Source organism: Trachurus japonicus, chromosome 24, assembly GCF_045865225.1.
Source record: "Trachurus japonicus isolate A0001 chromosome 24, Traja_1.0".
In the NCBI taxonomy this organism is placed as follows: domain Eukaryota; kingdom Metazoa; phylum Chordata; class Actinopteri; order Carangiformes; family Carangidae; genus Trachurus; species Trachurus japonicus.
The window spans coordinates 26,223,380-26,239,881 of NC_140930.1; the positions used below are offsets into that span (position 1 = coordinate 26,223,380).

Consider the following 16,502-nt stretch of genomic DNA (forward strand, 5'->3'; position numbering starts at 1 on the left):
AGGTTCTCCTTGACAATGTTCAAGTGAGTGCAACAACACAGCTTAAGAGCAAGGTAGTGTAATCATTTAAGTCATCCTCTTCCAAGGTAAGTCTCTTATTTCATTCACCCGACCTTACGCGTCTACTCCTCTGTCATACATTCACCCAGCACTCAGTGTCAAACTGTATTCTGTGTGAACTGTGTCAGATGAAAGGAATCAACACATTAGAGATCATTTTTGAATAAGTGGTCCGGAAATAGGCCAGCATAAATGTTATAAATACCTGTGCCTATGAGACAATGAGAAGCTTAATCATCCTCTGCACTCTGCTGCCAGACAGAGCAACCTTTGATTAGGCCCACATGAGCTGTCTGCTGGCACCGGAGCACTCAGCCTCACAACAACTACATTATTCTGTTGTGTTATTAACTCTATTATATCATCTATGACTAATTTAAGATTCAAGATTTTTTTTATTTTTTTTTTACCCATGACTCATTTCCTGTCTGTAACGCAGTTTTAATGGAAGAGCAAAACAATCAGATTGTTGTGTTTCCTGAGTGATGTTAAAAAATATCCCACTTATAATGAAGCAGAGCTGGTTGTAATGACTTAAAGGGATAGTTCAACATTTTGGCAAATTGGCCCATTGCCATAATCGCTATAGTCATAGCAGTAGGTTCGTTAACTTTATTTGTCGGTGTAAGCTATTTTTAGAACAGCGGAGCGGAGCAGCAGGCTGCTCAGAGCTACGCTACGGAGGCTAAAGGAATTTCTTGGTTTCCCTCATCAAATTCATCAAATACACAATCCCAAAGCATGGTGATTGTGCAGCTCACAACTTGTCCACGACAGCGTTTTGGAGTTGTTGGATTGTGTATTTGATGAGTTTGATGAGTGAAACCAAGAAATTCCCTTAGCCTCCATAGCGTAGCTCTGAGCAGCCGGCCGCTCCGCTCCGCTGTTCTAAAAATAGCTTACACCGACAATTAAAGGTAACGAACCTACTGCTATGACTATAGTGATTATGGCAATGGGCCAATTTGCCAAAATGTTGAACTATCCCTTTAAGAAAATAGGAGCGGTGTATGACTTCTCTTGCAGCAGGTAAAGCACACACAGAGTTGAAGTGACAGGAACGGGGCAGGTTTACTCTATGGGAACTAATAACAGTGATAGGGGAACACTATCATCATGCACGAGTTATCCTTTAAACATCAGTCTGAGCAAAGTCAACACTTTGATTAGAAGTGATGGTTGCTACCCTGAAGGATGTAGAAAACAAGAAACGCTGACTCAATGCTCTTTCACAGTCTCACCAAAGAAAGAATGTACAGTATATGCTGTAAATTCTCAAATAGAAGCACAGGCTTTTATTTGCTTCAACTGCTGAACTACACTGGCATCTTTGGAACTGGTTTCTTATTCATTTCGCACAAACCCTTTGCTCAGCAACGATGGGAAAACCTCAAATCCTTCAATTCTTACTGCTTAAAATAGTAAGTATAGAAGGAAAGAGCCAGATCCAGAGCATACATTCATTTAGAAGTTTTAATTGGCACGAATGAAGTTTTTCTATATAAATGCATGCTCCGCCTGTTGTCAACAGGCCGGACTGGCCGGACCCGACCGGACCAACCTCACCAGGCTGGTTTGGGCCGGGTTCAATATATACAATAACCCAAGTCAGACCAAAGGCTTCCTTTTTGGCCTGGTTCGGGCTGAGAATGACCTAATGCTATGAGTCGGGCCGTGTCGGGATTTTTTTTAAATACCTGCGGGTCGGGCTGGGTCGGGATTTTTGTTTTTTTAGAACTCTCGCATGGATAAGCAGCCTAGAAACTGCTCAAACAAGTGATTTTTGGGTTTTGAGAGGTTTCATACATTCACAAGAACTTGCACAGAAAATAGACCCAGCTTCTAATTGAGACTGTTCTTATGTGCTCAAACCTGTATAGCCAGACCCGACCAGTAGCTATAGGAGACCGGCGTCTATTTGAGACTAGAATTTGTGGTATTATATAATAGGATTCATATTTACAGAACAGAACTGCATGACATTCCATAGTTGTGCTGTTACTTCCTCTAACCCCTGCACATCCCTGACTCTTACTGACTGTGGACTTAAGTGTTTTCTTCAGTTGCTTCTGCAGCGTCAACATGGTTTTACAAGCCATGTGACTGGGAACCCTTATCACTTGAATCCAGGGTGTCTTAGCCCCTCTTCTGAGCTGCCCGTCCAGAGCTGCTGCCAATGTTAAGTCACCTCCATTACATCGACAGACTCAGCTGAAGTGCTGAGTTTCACACTGAACAGTGTTGGCACCAGCAGAGTCTTTAATCAACCAAAAGGCTCTAAGTGGACCAAAAAAAAACAAAAACCCTCTTTCCGGATCTGTGGCTCTAAGTTTTGTGAACAGACTTCTGTTGTTCAGGAGAGGAAATGAACAAAACCATGTCCTTCCTCCACCTCCCTCTCAGTGTGTATGTGTGTGTGTGTATGAATTTGTTTATACACAGACCGGCACAGTGGAGTGGAAAAGAAGTCCTAATCGAAATTTCAAGAGAAACTCAGGCACAAACAAAGCTCTCTGAAATCACCCGTGGAACAGCTAATCTAAAAGAGTCCGCTAACGCTTTTCTTCCTTTCACACTTCTCTTTTCCTGCTTTTGACTTTTTGCTCCAGTGACTCACTCCATAACGTCACGTCCACACATATACAGCTCACTCTTTCTCTATATTAAAGTTCTGCCCCGCTAAGCAGACAGGTCAACAGTTTACATTCCCCTGTTTAAAGGTGGCTGCTCTGAGCCAAGCTGTTGTTCATATCACCTAATAAAAATCGCAAAATGGAAAAGAGCTGTTCTTGTTTTACATTTTGTTGTAGAAACATTCACTGATCCCAAGTAACATCAGGTCGAGTCACTTGCTTAACTGTCATAATATTTAAATGCCGCAGTAACAACAGTTTTTCTCCTGCTCCTCAACCAATGAATCACATCTATAAAGGTACAGTACAGATACATCTGAAGCTGATTATCAATAACCCTGCCCTGAACTTCATACAGTGTTGATAACAAAGCCTAACCATCACCTGAATGGCTGATATCCTCTACAGGTGTCTGAACATCTTATCTGAGCAGTGAAAAGGTTTTCCTCAGCATTCATGAGTGAAAAGACTCTTTTTTGTCTTCTGAAGCAAAACACTACAGAGAGGTTTGATCTAATGGTTTAGGAAACAACACTGTGTCAGGGAAATGATCTGCAGTATTACCCAGACCTAGTCGTCCCTGTGCTGCGCTCCACTTTACACTTGTAAGATGAAAAGCACTTTGTATCAGACATTTGAATGAGAGCTAAATACCACTTCTGAATTGAGTCTAAGTCTAATTGAGACAGTTTGAAGTGTTTATATGAAGTATTTTCAATCTGTTTGGTCTCCCAAACCTATTTGAAACCGTTTAAAACTGTCCATGTAAACCCACCCGGTGTTACTCAGGTGGAAGTAAACACAACAGCTGCAAAATAGCTTTCTTCATTTTTTTTAAAGTTTATTAATTATTTGTTCTGGTGTTGGAGTGACCCCAGCCTTGGCCATCTCTTCCACAAGTTCAGTACACAACTCGCTCTTTCTTGTGCTGCTTTCTAGCTTTTTAAATTGTGTCGATGCCCAAATTGCCACTAGCCGACCACCGCTGTTGTAAATCACTACCGTCCAACTATTTTTTGGTTCCGTTGATAACCGACTTTTCAAGTTCTGAACCTATTATTTGTTTCAGCCAGTTCAAAATTGAGTTTGGGAACCGGAACCATGGAGCCCTGCCGGTGTGAAACCCTATAGATTGTATGGATTCAATATTTTACTGCCATTTTAACTTTTCTATTCATTACTGATATAATTAATAGCAGACAAAGGGTTCATCATGGCTTAATAATCCTGTCTAATATTCTACAGTACAAAGGTGTAACGATGAGAGCGATGGATTGATAAACTAGGTCAAATGAAGAGAAGAACTGCACAAAGAATAAATTGAGAGGCTGACAGAATGTTACTGCATTAAGTTACAAGTCCATTCTGTGTATTTTTACAAATACGTCTGCAAGGTTTATCAATGGTGATGTTATCAGAGGCTTCATTACAGCATCGTCCACAGGTTCAATCTCCTCCAAATTAAATGTCAGCCTAAATTACAACACCCAAATGCTAATGTGCTCTGAACGTGACTCAGGGAAAACCAGACCAACGGGGCATTACATCGCTCATTCCCTTCACAACACCTGTCATTATTTTCATCTTCTTATAGTTCCTCTTTCTCTCCTCCTTTCTCTGTTTTCCTCTCCCTCTGTCTTTTGCTCTCTACAGGTACAAAATGAAAAAGGGCCTCTGCGTACCCAGCCATAACTTGGCAGAGGTCACAATTCACTTTCAGTAGATTGGCTGGAGATTTATTCCTTGTCTCTAGCTCCCATATAGTGCTGACGGAGGTGGAGGAGCAGCAGCCGGTAATCACAGAAAATTGCTGTGTTGGGGGAAACAGATGTGTGAACTGCGCAATGACAGAGCAGAGAAAAAAAAGGGAGTGTGTTTGTGTTTGTGTATCAAGCGTGTGTTAGGTTTAACATTAACCCAAAACCGCCCCGCCTCAGCCTGGGCTCCAGATTAGGTCAATCGGAGGCTCATTCACAAAATGTCCCACACACACACACACACATGCGCAGGCTGCCAACTGTGTGTGTCTGGTTTTGGCTTGGGGTGAACTGTCTTTCACCTCTGGACATCACTCACTGCCATATGCTGCACACTTGTCCCGTCAGTGTCCTGAAACTGGCACAGTGCTGAAACATAAATCTCCCCAGAGAAAGCCTTTAACCTGCTGTTATAGCACACACACACACACACACACACACACACACACACACACACACACACACACAAGGAAACAATGGTATCAGTTTCAGAACGGCAACATTCTCCAGAACATGAGCGGGGGCCGAACGAGAATGTGACATTTCCAAGGTGTGTGCTGTCGCATGGCAACCATGGCAACTAAACGGAAAGCCTGTTAATTTGACTGAGTCAGTCCACCTCTCCCTGTTCACTCTGTAGCTCCTCCCCTCTGAGACCGGCTCCACCAACAGGGGAAGATATTATTTTTAACCAACTACAGAAGCACCTGTTCCTAGTCGGACGTTACACAAATGGTCTGAATTCCTGGGGCTGATTCCTGGTTGGCATGGCACAGTAAAGTAGCCAACAATAGCAGAGGGTGAAAATGGTCACTAAGTGACTAACGTATCATACTGGTCACTGGTGATGATTTTTTTTGAAGGCTGTGTCTGCCTCATTTCACAAATTAATTCTAGGTAGAAGCATAGATCTCAAAATAGAAGCTTTGCAGATTTACCAATGTGTCTCATGCCACAATGAAAAAAGAAAAACTAACTGCGCACATCAATGTCTGTGATCACAAATGATGATAAAACTCAAACAGGGAGTGTTATTTCACAACTCTGAACAAGGAACCAATACATATATTTGTAGTTTCCTGTTCCTAAATGTAACATGGGAAAGCACCTCACCTGGATGCTTTCTAAACGTCAAAGGAGTGATTTAATAAGTATGGGAAATCTGCCAACCTCTGAACTGTGACTAACATTTCCTGATTTGATATGATAAGAGCAGCACCGGACTGACTTTGTCTAAAATCACATGATTATTGATACTGCCATCCATGGTCATCGTCGTCGCTGTTATTGCCGTCAGTGTCGCTGCCAGATATTTCTCCATCTGTGTAAGCGCTTGTACATTGTGTGTCAGTGAGTGTGTATCCAGAACAGTGGGTCTTTCAAGGTGAAGGAGAGAGCATGCAGAAACATATGAAGGCAGCCAAATGGACTCTGAACCAAACACATACAAACATAAGAGAATTATGACTGCAGGAGTTTACATAGCAGCAGCCTGTTTAAAAATACAGCAGTGTTGCAGCAATGGGAGAAGAACTGACCTCACACTCACAATACGCACACTTTGCACCTGTCTCTATCCACAGAGGGGACAGAGGAGACTGTCTTACAGCCTCAACCACATCAGACTATATGAACATGAACAACTTCAACGTCTAATCTTCAACAAGAGTAACATTGTTCAGTCTCCTTATTGGAACCGATCCACCAGAAGAGGGAGGGGAGCAAAAAGAATCTAATTAAGCTTATCTTTGGATCCAGGATGTCTTAGCTCATCTCCAGAGCTGCTGCCACTGTTAAGTCACCTTGATCACCAACAGACTCAATGAAGAATCAATAAAAGTGTCTTGTTACAAAGTCCTTACAGGATGCCTCCTTACTAAGACCATATTTTCAGAACGGTTTTCTGTGGCTTCAACAAAAGCATGGGCAGAGGTAACTAGAGGATTCCCAAAGTCTCGAGTCATCAGCTGAGAAGCCGGACAGAAAAGGCAAAGAACAGCACCACAAAACGGACCTGACATTGCATTTCTGTCGCTGTCAAAACTACACTTTGCCTTCCTGACCGTAAAACATGGCCGTAAAACAAGTCCACTGTTGGATCAGACTTGGACAGAACAGCTCCTCGCTGGATGGAGGAGACAAATCTCGGGATTAGCAGCACAGTCCTTGTATCACCTCTCCTCCTCTGTCTCTGGGTCTCCCACAAATACCAACATAATCACTTCTCTGCAACTTACAGGCAAGTCAAGTTTCTACAATGAAGTGAGGCTGCAGGTCAACACCAACAAGTCCTAAGTGAAGTCCTGGCACTAAGTCTCATTTTTCTAAACATCTAATCCCTTAATCATCAGGAATTAGAGGCAACGTAGGCTGGTTTTACATCTGTTAAACATGACTGTTTATTGATCTGGTTGTTTACTGACCTCGCGCAAAGTTAAGTAATTATGGCGGGCCATCATTTCTCATCAGTTTAAAGCCAGGAACACTGCAGAACATCTGCTATTTTCATTTTGCTGCCATTTTGGCACGTTGCAGCCGACACAGTGTGTAAAAGCATGTGATACCAATGGTTAATATTGTGTTGCATTTGCAAACCTTGCTAAATTATATTATCATAATAAAATACCTAGTAAGTAAAGCTGTCAGACAGATGTAGTGGATATTCCCCTCTAATAAATGGTACAGAGTACAATATGAAAGGCAGCTGAGTTGAAGCAACATAAAATGAAAATTCTTAAGTGCAAATACCTGCAGAGACAGAATCCTCTGTCTCCAAGGCCAGAGCCTACAACATGCAAAAATGTCTATATAAATATCTTTCACATCACAAATGGTCTGGTCTGGTTTCAAAGGCTCAGGGATCATACAAAGGCCAAAAAGGTAATGCCTAAAATATATTATTACTGCCATGAAAACATTTCAGCTATGGGCTGGTGCACCACCTGAAAGAAAAAGTGTAGCGCTACAGTGCAACCGATACTCTGGAGTCCTGTGTATCATTAACATTACTGTTAATCACTGGGATTTGGGAGGAATTTAAATCATTCAGAGTGAAAGGGCGAACATCCAAGTGAAGTCACAAGTCATTGGTATCAAAGTCAAGTTCGAGCTGCCAGGGCTTTTTTTCTTTCTTTTTTTTTCATTTTGCCAGGTCAAAATTAATCAGAGTCATGATTTGATAACGATGAATCTGAAGTGTTTTTTCTGAAGCGAGAAGAAAAACTCTTTTCTTTTGTGGCATTAAACAAGTCCTGGTGCGAGGCCTCGGGGAAACAGTAAAAGTGAAAATAGAGTAAATAGTAAAAACTGTCTCCATCTGTGACAATGTGTGTTAGAAAGTATGCACACAGTAGGCACACTGAGTACAGTTCTGCTGTGCTTCTGAAGAATCTGAGGAATGCTTTTACTCTGCAGGCCATCGGGCCGGGTCTCTAACAAACACACACATAACAACTGGACAGAGCATCGGCATCGCTGCTTGTTTAAATTGGTCTGTTGAACAGATGTGGTACGATGATGATGAGCCAGAACACGCGAGACTGGACGTCTTAACACACACATTTACCACACATTTACAACACACTTGTGTGTTGATTATGGCACAGAGGAATACAGCGGATGCCTTCCTTTATGCCCTAATAGAGTTTTGTCTGGGCTGAGCTCGGTATCAATTTGAGTTATTATGTGTGCGGCGGGACTGCTCTCATCGCAGAGAGACAGAACAGACACCCACACACATAAACACACACACACACAGACAAAAGCCTCATCATTCAAAATCCTTGCTTTGTGACAGGAGTGCAGGCAATAATGATGAATTGATGCCAAAGAGCCTCACTCACTTCTCTTAGTGGAGAACCACACTCAGTGCTTGTTATCTCTGACCTCAGACACAAACTTTTCCACATGCACAAGAAAGCCAGACATCAAAAGTGCTCCTTGGGATTGTTTTTCTATCCGTCTGTCTCACGCTGTCTCTTTCCAAAAACCAAGTCTTTCCTCATTGACATAATAGGCTGCTCTCTCTGTTCCCAAGAAGGCAAAGTGCTGCGCCCATAAATGATGTGTGTATGTGCAGGTTTGAATACAGAGGTGTGTGTAGAGGGATAAAGTCTCCGTCAGCACTCCTGCCTGTGCTCTTGTATGGCCCTGGTAAAATACTCTCATCTAGGCAAACATAAAATCAATGGTGGCTATTAATTAGTCTACCTCTGACTGCCGCTGCTGATACAGTTATACACACAAATAGAACAGGAGAACATTACACCCGTGGAGCTGTTCGCAGCTGGATTGGTTTTTAAAGAATAGATGTGTTAGAGGTGGACACACACTCAGGCTCTAAATATAAAAAAGAGAGCAATCAACAGCTTGACCAAACTGAAATAGCCTTTGCAAATTATATACGCACTTTCAAGGTTAAACTGAAAGGAAGTGCTTGTTAGTCTGATAGTATCCAGAAACTCATATTTCACAACCTTGTTCCTGGTTATTATAAAAGCCATCATTGAAGCACAGAAAAAAAAATCACAATGCACTATGGGTTATTCCCACAGGTGTCAGGTTAAGCACTGCAGGTGCAGCAGTTCAGATTTCTCTCTTTTGCAGCACTGCTCCGTCAGTGGCTTCCTTCAGAATGGAGAGTAAGGGCCGTGCTTCCTGTTGTGCTACTAGGACTGTGGTCAGTGTCATTAAGCACAAATTGGAAATGAAAACCAATGAGACACAAACAAACTGTCAAACGTATCTTGCAAAGGAAAACAGGGTTAGCAAATCAAACACATGGTAATCCTGAGGGCAGTCTGGAAAACATCACATTCGTCTTTGGGTTTTTTTTTATGTTCCCTTCATGTCAACACAGCTTTGAAACTGCAAGTTCAAACTGCTTAAATGCTCCTAAATGCTCCTTTTCTACTAAAGTGAACCACGGTGGTTACAACCAGAACACCAAACGTGGCCACCACAGATTTTCTCCTGGTGTTGCCATGGTAATGACAGTGGTCCGTGATAAGGTCCGATAGTTTCAAGCAACTGCCTGTGAAACATGAAGACGGATGATCCCTGCGCTACGTCGTTTGTCAGCTTTTTCCTGAAGCGCTGTAACTTTCCATAGTCTCAAAATAAAAAAAAACTGTTGGAATCAGTTTCTGACAGCTGACTGTGAACCAAGATAATGTTGGACACAATTTGGATGCACAGAGGCCCGTTCTAATTTTTTTTTCTTTTTCATTTTGGCTCCGATCCCAATGCAAACTCATGCACTGTGCCGGCCAGTCAGATACGTGCGAGCACACAGTCCAGATGGAAGACCTCATATTGTGTGTAGGCCTACCCTATTTGACTGTGATAATTTGATGTTTTGAAGCTTTCAAAACTGAGATAAAGGAAAATTGCTGTTGCTGCTGTTAAAGCATTGAATGAATCGGGCACAAAGGTGTGATGACTGCGGTGTGTTGCCACTTAATAAACTTCAAGTTTATTTGGCTTTGAATTTATTTCAAATACTAAAGCAGCCTGTTGTGTTATTATGTTGTGACTGTGCCTTAAAGGGATAGTTCAACATTTTGGCAAATTGGCCCATTGCCATAATCCCTATAGTTTTAGGAGTAGGTTTGTTACCTTTAATTGTCGGTGCAAGCTATTTTTAGAATGGCAGAGCAGAGCTGCAAGCTGCTCAGAGCTACGCTACGGAGGCTAATGGGATTTCTTGGTTTCCCTCATCAAACTCATCAAATACACAATCCGCTTATGTGGACAAGTTGTGACCTGCACATTCACCACGCTATGAGGTAATAACAGAACATTACGAGACAGAGTTGTTTTCAAGGTAAATGCAGAGACTGCTTGCCATACAACTGCACCCGTCAGGAATGCGCATCAGCGGCTTTGCATGAATTTACCTCTAAAACAACTCTGTCTCATAATGTTCTGTTATTATCTCATAGCGTGGTGAATGTGCAGGTCACAACTTGTCCACTAGAGCATTTTGGAGTTGTTAGATTGTGTATTTGTTGAGTTTGATGAGGGAAACTAATAAATTCCATTAGCCTCTATAGCGTAGCTCTGAGCTGCTCCGCCATTCTAAAAATAGCTTGCACCGACAACTAAAGGTAACGACCCTACTCCTAAAACTATAGGGATTATGGCAATGGGCCAATTTGCCAAAATGTTGAACTATTCCTGTAAGAAGTAAAAAGTGAGGACAGAAAAAAGGATTTCAAATGACCTTTACAAATGCAAGCTGTGATATTCAGACAGACCAAAACATTTGAGCTGGTCTTGTTGGTGTGGTGTCTCACCTTGTTCTGGTCGGTCCAGTACAGGAAGTAACCTTTGGGGTCGACTGTTAGCGTCACTGGAGTCACAGTGGTCGAGTCCTGTAAGAAAACAAAGACATGTGGGTTCAATGTGTGTCTGATTACATCTGTGTAATCTGTCTGCGTTTTTATGCCAGTTGCATACTTTTGTGTGTATGGCAGAGTATTCTCTGGGCAAAAACCAATTAATTACGTTCTAATGATCAAAGCATAGTTTTTGTGCATAAATACCACAATCTACAATGGCATTAAAAGTGCCGTTTATGTTGTGAGCACACACACACAATCCTTTCCTTCTAAGGTACTTTCCACACAATGGCCTGGCATCACCACAAATGACCAAGCAGCCCGGTGTGTGAGTGTGCGTGTCTGTGTGTTCTGCAAACATGAATTGCTGGTTGTTTCACAGCTGATGTTTCCCTCTCTCCCCTCTTGTAGCAGACAAATGCTTTCCCACAGTTTTTACATGCAGACAGCTCCAAACCTCACACACACACACACGCAGCTTGACCCTGAGGCGTACATGGCAATGCCAGATATTATTGGATGCTTCTATAAAAAGAAAGAGCCTTTGCTGTTTCTGTGTCCACAGAGGCCATGGTTCAGCTGAACAGTAGCATATTGTCCTCCTCAATCAGCCATGGCTGTGAGATCAGAGTGATGGAAACCGCATTTGCTGCACAGAGCAAAAAAAAAAAAAAAAGAATCTTCAAAGCGTCTTCACGAGGCTTCTAATGATGCCCCTATCGCAGCATTGGGAGATATGGCTAATGGTCTGCATCTGCTACACGCCTGTCATATTTGGGTGTGACCCTGTGCGACTTGCAGTGTAGGATATCATGAAAGGGTTGACGTGGGAGCTGCTAGACGGCGGAGGAGTCTGTGCTGAGGTGCAGGCAGCTATTAGCGCTGCAAAATCATTTCACACTGTCTAAATAAGACAATCACAGTTTATGGAGTCTGACACACCTGCTCCATGACAGAGCCGTAGTGAAATTGACCCCTTTATGAACCCGTGGAGAAATTGAAAAAGAAAAGAGCGACAGAGAGAAGGTGGAGAGGGGAAGAGAAAAAAGGGAACGTAATGGAGAAAGTAAATTAAACAACTTGCTCCATGCTGGAAAATGGTATAAGCCGACGCATCTGAGGCATCCGCTATAGTGACGTTTGCTATGGCAACCCACCATTCCCGTGAAATCTATTAGAGACTCAAGAGGAATCGTTTTGGCTGCGTTCACATGACCGCACACAATCTTTGCAGGCTTGATTGAACGACAAAAGACGCAGCTCATACCGCTGAACACATGCAACGTACACACACACAGTCCTTACAGCCTGAGGGCAGGGAGAAAAAAGAAAAAACCCTCATGTTGGCAGTTCTTAGATAGGAGCATCTCATAACAACTGAAGCCACGTGTCTCTGATCTCTACTCCAGTAATCCACTGCCCAATTTCTTCTATTCCATTTATACTGATAATATCTCTTTTCCATCATCCGTGAATAAAGCGGTTACTCCAAAATAAACTTCACAAAATGATAATGGACTGGAATCAATAATTTTATAGTACATTGTTATAGTAGCAATAAAGCAAGTCAGGAATCTACTGGACTTGGTGGGTAAGACGTGGTGTGACGTGATGGATTATTATGTCAGAGAGGAGGGAAGAAGATGGCCTGAGAGCAGTGGAGATCTGCCTAATGATGTGAGAGCAGTTATTTTCACAGACTCCTTTTCTTAATGTCCTAACTCTCCACGGCCACCACTACAAACACATTAAGCCATTATGGACTCCCAGATCCCCTCATGGGTCTGCTCATTTACGGAAAACATAACTACCTATAACACTGTGGTATGGATTCTGAGAGTGATGAGCGGAGCTTACTAACTCTGGAGTGGTACTGCTTGTGCTTTTTATGGTGATATCACTATTTGGAGGCTTCGCCATTAATGAGAACACATTAGGCGGTTCGTGGCCGCCTCTTTGCTGAATTAAGATGAAATTAGTGGCTGGTTCGAGGAAGTGCAAAACACCCGGAGGGACCCGAGCCTGGGCCGGAGATGTGGCCATTATCTTCAGGGAAGGGTTTGTACCATTAGCCATCACCTAAGGGGGGGAGGGGGTTAGAGAGGAGCTTTGAACTCAGCACAGTTTTTCTCTGTGAGCTAATGACACATCCTATGACTTTTAAGGGATTTCATGCTCCCCTGTGGCTCTTGATAATATCCTATTTAACACACGCCAACAAGTAAGCTTCCAAAAATATGTTTACACAGACCAAACATAATCTTTCAAATATTTCAGATCTCCACCAGTCTGTCAGTGATGCTTACCACTATGGGTCTGTGGATTTAAATATCTGCCTGTCCTCTCTCTCTGAATTGAAAGAAGCCACAGATGCTGAATGTACAATTTGTGCCGACTGACTGACTGACAAATGATAACACAATGAAAGCAATCTTTTAAATCACAGCCAGGTTTTCCATGAGCTACAGCGACAGCGGCTTGTCTGCAAGTGGCAGCAACAGAAGTGCAAGGTGTGTATGTGCATGTGTGTGTGTGTGAGGGAGGCAGGGGAGGTCTGGGACTTTGAGTCTTTCACTAACATTTCAAGAGGTTTTCTTATTGCTCTTCTATTCTTTTTCAAAAGTCAACCACCAAACAAACACTGTGCGCCCGGTGCGCAACGCTTCTCTTTACCATTTCAGACACGCTTCCTGAAACTCATGGCATGCAGTCTGTGTTCAATCCCAACGCAGTAAACAACTTCACACCATTTTTTGTCAGAAAGGGAAACTGTCACTGCAACCAAAAAGTAAGTAAAGCAAAAAATTAAAACTCATATTCATTCATCCTGGAACTGTCGGCTTCCTGTCGCTTGTGCAATTTCATGTTGAGAGATTAGAGAGGAGCCCCACATTCAAAACAATGACAAGAGGAAAAATATTGAGTTCTGTTCCTTTTTTCTGACAATATATGGCTGTTTCCCTCTCCATCTGTCTTTGTATTCTTCTGTGATTCTTTCCATGAAATGACACAGAGACGAGAGAGGAAGGAAGGAGCGCGTGGGAAATAAAACAGAGAAGGTATCTCTGCGTATTGGGTGTGTGGTTTTTTTTGCAGGAAAGGCCTGGTGGCCAGTTGGTTCTGGAGATATGACCCTCATGTAACAAAAAAAAAAAACGCAGTACACAAACATGGTTGTTAGGGGAAACAGACACACACCCCCTTCGCACACAACGTTGAGAACCACAAAGCTGGGGGGAGGGGAGGGGGGTTCATTAGCAATTACAAGTTAAGGAAATGGTCAAGTTGTCTTATTTATTTAGGCTTAAGATGGATGATTGACAGAGTGGTAGTGAGCATAATTTCCTCTCTGCTATCTGCACTGACCACGTTCACACCCCTCACACACCATCTGTGCTGTGGTGAATCACCTCAGCTCAGCCAGCGTGAACATTTCACCTATCTGTGTTTGTTGGGATGAAATCATGAAATAACATTTCCAAATGTCACTTATATAAACCGGCAGAGTTTATTATGAAATCCTGTCTTTCACTGTTTTCCTCATGTGTTAATCTTGAATGAGCAACCCTTTCTCCTTTCACACGAGACAATAGCAGAATGCAACACAAGACAATAGCAGTTCACTCCAGTTACAGGTGGGCACATCTCTGCATTGTCAAGTGTTTCCCAGAATGAAAGTAATCCAGACTGTGTTCATGTTCAGAATGCTCCACAACAACAAACATGCATCAAGGCAGGAGGAGCTGCAGACATGCAAGCAGTTATTCAAATGAGATGGCCTTGTGGATAGGTGTGAAACACGCATCACAGAAAGTCCCTTTCACAACACAGAGACGTATTATACTGACAGCAAATGAGATGAAGTCAATCATTAAATAGAATAAGGTCACTCCATTCAGAAACGAATTGAAAGGTAATGTCTCCATTGGATTATTATAGGGATGTGTTGTGTTGTTTAGAGGAGGCGCAGTGCAGCCATGGCTGTCTGTTAAAAGCCTACTAGTACTATTATGTTTTCGCTGGCCACTCAACAGCGGTGTGCAATTTTAATCAAGGTCATTTCACTACGGCGAGACTGGCGGTAGTATGGAAGAATGATGAAAGAGAAAGAGAAAAGGGCAATCGTTATTCAAGTCTTAAATGGTGGTTACACAGAGCCTCAGGTTCAGCCCCGCTACACTAATTAACTGTGGTAAAGTGATACAAAAAATAATAATAATAATTAACAAAAAAGAGAAAAAAAAAGCCTTCCCGGTGAAGGAGGAGGGGCGACATCTGTCTAAATGTTTCATTTTGATTTCAGGAGTACATACTCACACGGTCGTACCCACGCGCACCAACTCAAGCGCGCGCGCACCCACAGTCAGGCTGTGCATTTGGAAATGTAAACAACTCACACATCGCTAGTAGCTAGTATAGCTGTTGCATCTGTACAGCGTTAACCAGCCCGGCCAGAGACAGCCAGCTCCTGTCAGTCACCGCGATCCCACTGACAATTACACCACTCGGCCGATACATTCAGTAATACATCTCAGAGGTGGCACATGCATGCAGCGTGCAGAATGAAATGGAAATAAAGCAGATTTGACTGCCGGTCTGTTCTCCACAGTACTTACATCATCCCATTTCATAAATTTGTTGCCCTTTCTCAGGCTCTCGGGCACGGACACTGGCTTGAGCTGCAGCGCATGAACTCCAGGCTGTGCCCCTGCCATTGACTCTTCTCCTCTTCTCGACGCGCGGCGGGGGTAAGAAATGAGTCACTTCACTCCCGTCTACTCTTGTGTATCTTCCTCTCCTTTCGTAATCTGCTTAAAAGCAGGCTGACGGAAGCCCACTACTGCTGCCAGTATGTCATGCCCGCAGTGACGGCGGCGGTGGCGCGTCTCGGCTTTGGAGAGCTGTGGAGGCGGACGCAGGCGCAGCGGACCGGGGGCCACTGATTGACTGACTGAGCGACATGCAGTTAAAGCGAAGACGAGACCAACAGAAAGAGAGAGGGAGAGAGAGAGGGAGAGAGAGAGAGAGAGAGAGAGAGAGAGGAGGGGGAATCTGAATGAGTTGCACGTCTGGTTTCAAATTGAACAAGTCAGTGCAGGGACAGGATCAATGCCTGAAGTGATCTAGCGCCTCCGTGCGTCGTAGGCAATATGATGGGCAGAAATGGCTCCAGGATTTCAGCAGATCAGACGCCAATGTGAAAAACCTGGACTGAGTTCATACTCAGAGCAGGTGTAGCCTATGCAACAGTTTTGTTTGGTTGAACGCTGTCTTGTGGCATTATTGAAATCACTCTATTAAATAATTATTCTTAATTTTTAATTCCCCAGTGTTTGGGAGTAGCCAATCATCTTTGTTACTCTGTGATCTGATAAGCAGGTAACAGGTCTTGGGTCTATCTCATCACATTAATCCTCATGATGGTGTGTGGTGTGCCATAGGGTTCAAGTTGCAGACAGCTCACGCTCAATCCTGCACCACTAGGGCCATGAAACCAAGGCCATGTCCAGAAAATAGTTTTTATTCACAGATGTGCACCAGCTCCAAATGTTGAAATGTCCTAAAGGTTTAAATCAAATCCAAGTTTTGTTTTTTCCTTCTTAGTGATAAATGTATTTAAATACTGTCTGTAACTATAGAACCAGAGTCCCCTTTTACCACAGTGCAGTAAAACTGCCTGTCTACTCACCAGAAGGTAAGCCAGCATATAA

At 43.0% G+C, this 16,502-nt stretch overlaps 1 protein-coding gene across 3 annotated transcripts in view; it reads right to left on the reverse strand.

The window, feature by feature from the left end:
- The window catches only part of plcb1l (phospholipase C beta 1-like), a 122,659-nt gene extending 106,676 nt beyond the window's left edge, over positions 1-15,983 (reverse strand). For 2 of the 3 annotated variants that reach the window (XR_015035230.1, XM_085770999.1), the window contains exons 1-2: positions 15,408-15,763; positions 10,747-10,824 (exon numbers count right to left, since the gene is read on the reverse strand). Coding sequence is in view for 2 of the 3 variants with exons in the window: in XM_085770999.1 (XP_085627125.1) it covers positions 10,747-10,824; positions 15,408-15,506 (177 nt within the window). In the remaining variant the exon portion in view is untranslated. Of the gene's footprint in view, positions 1-10,746; positions 10,825-15,407 lie in introns of all 3 variants that reach the window. The other variant, XM_085770998.1, reaches the window with a different exon arrangement.
- Between the last annotated feature and the right edge of the window lie 519 nt (positions 15,984-16,502).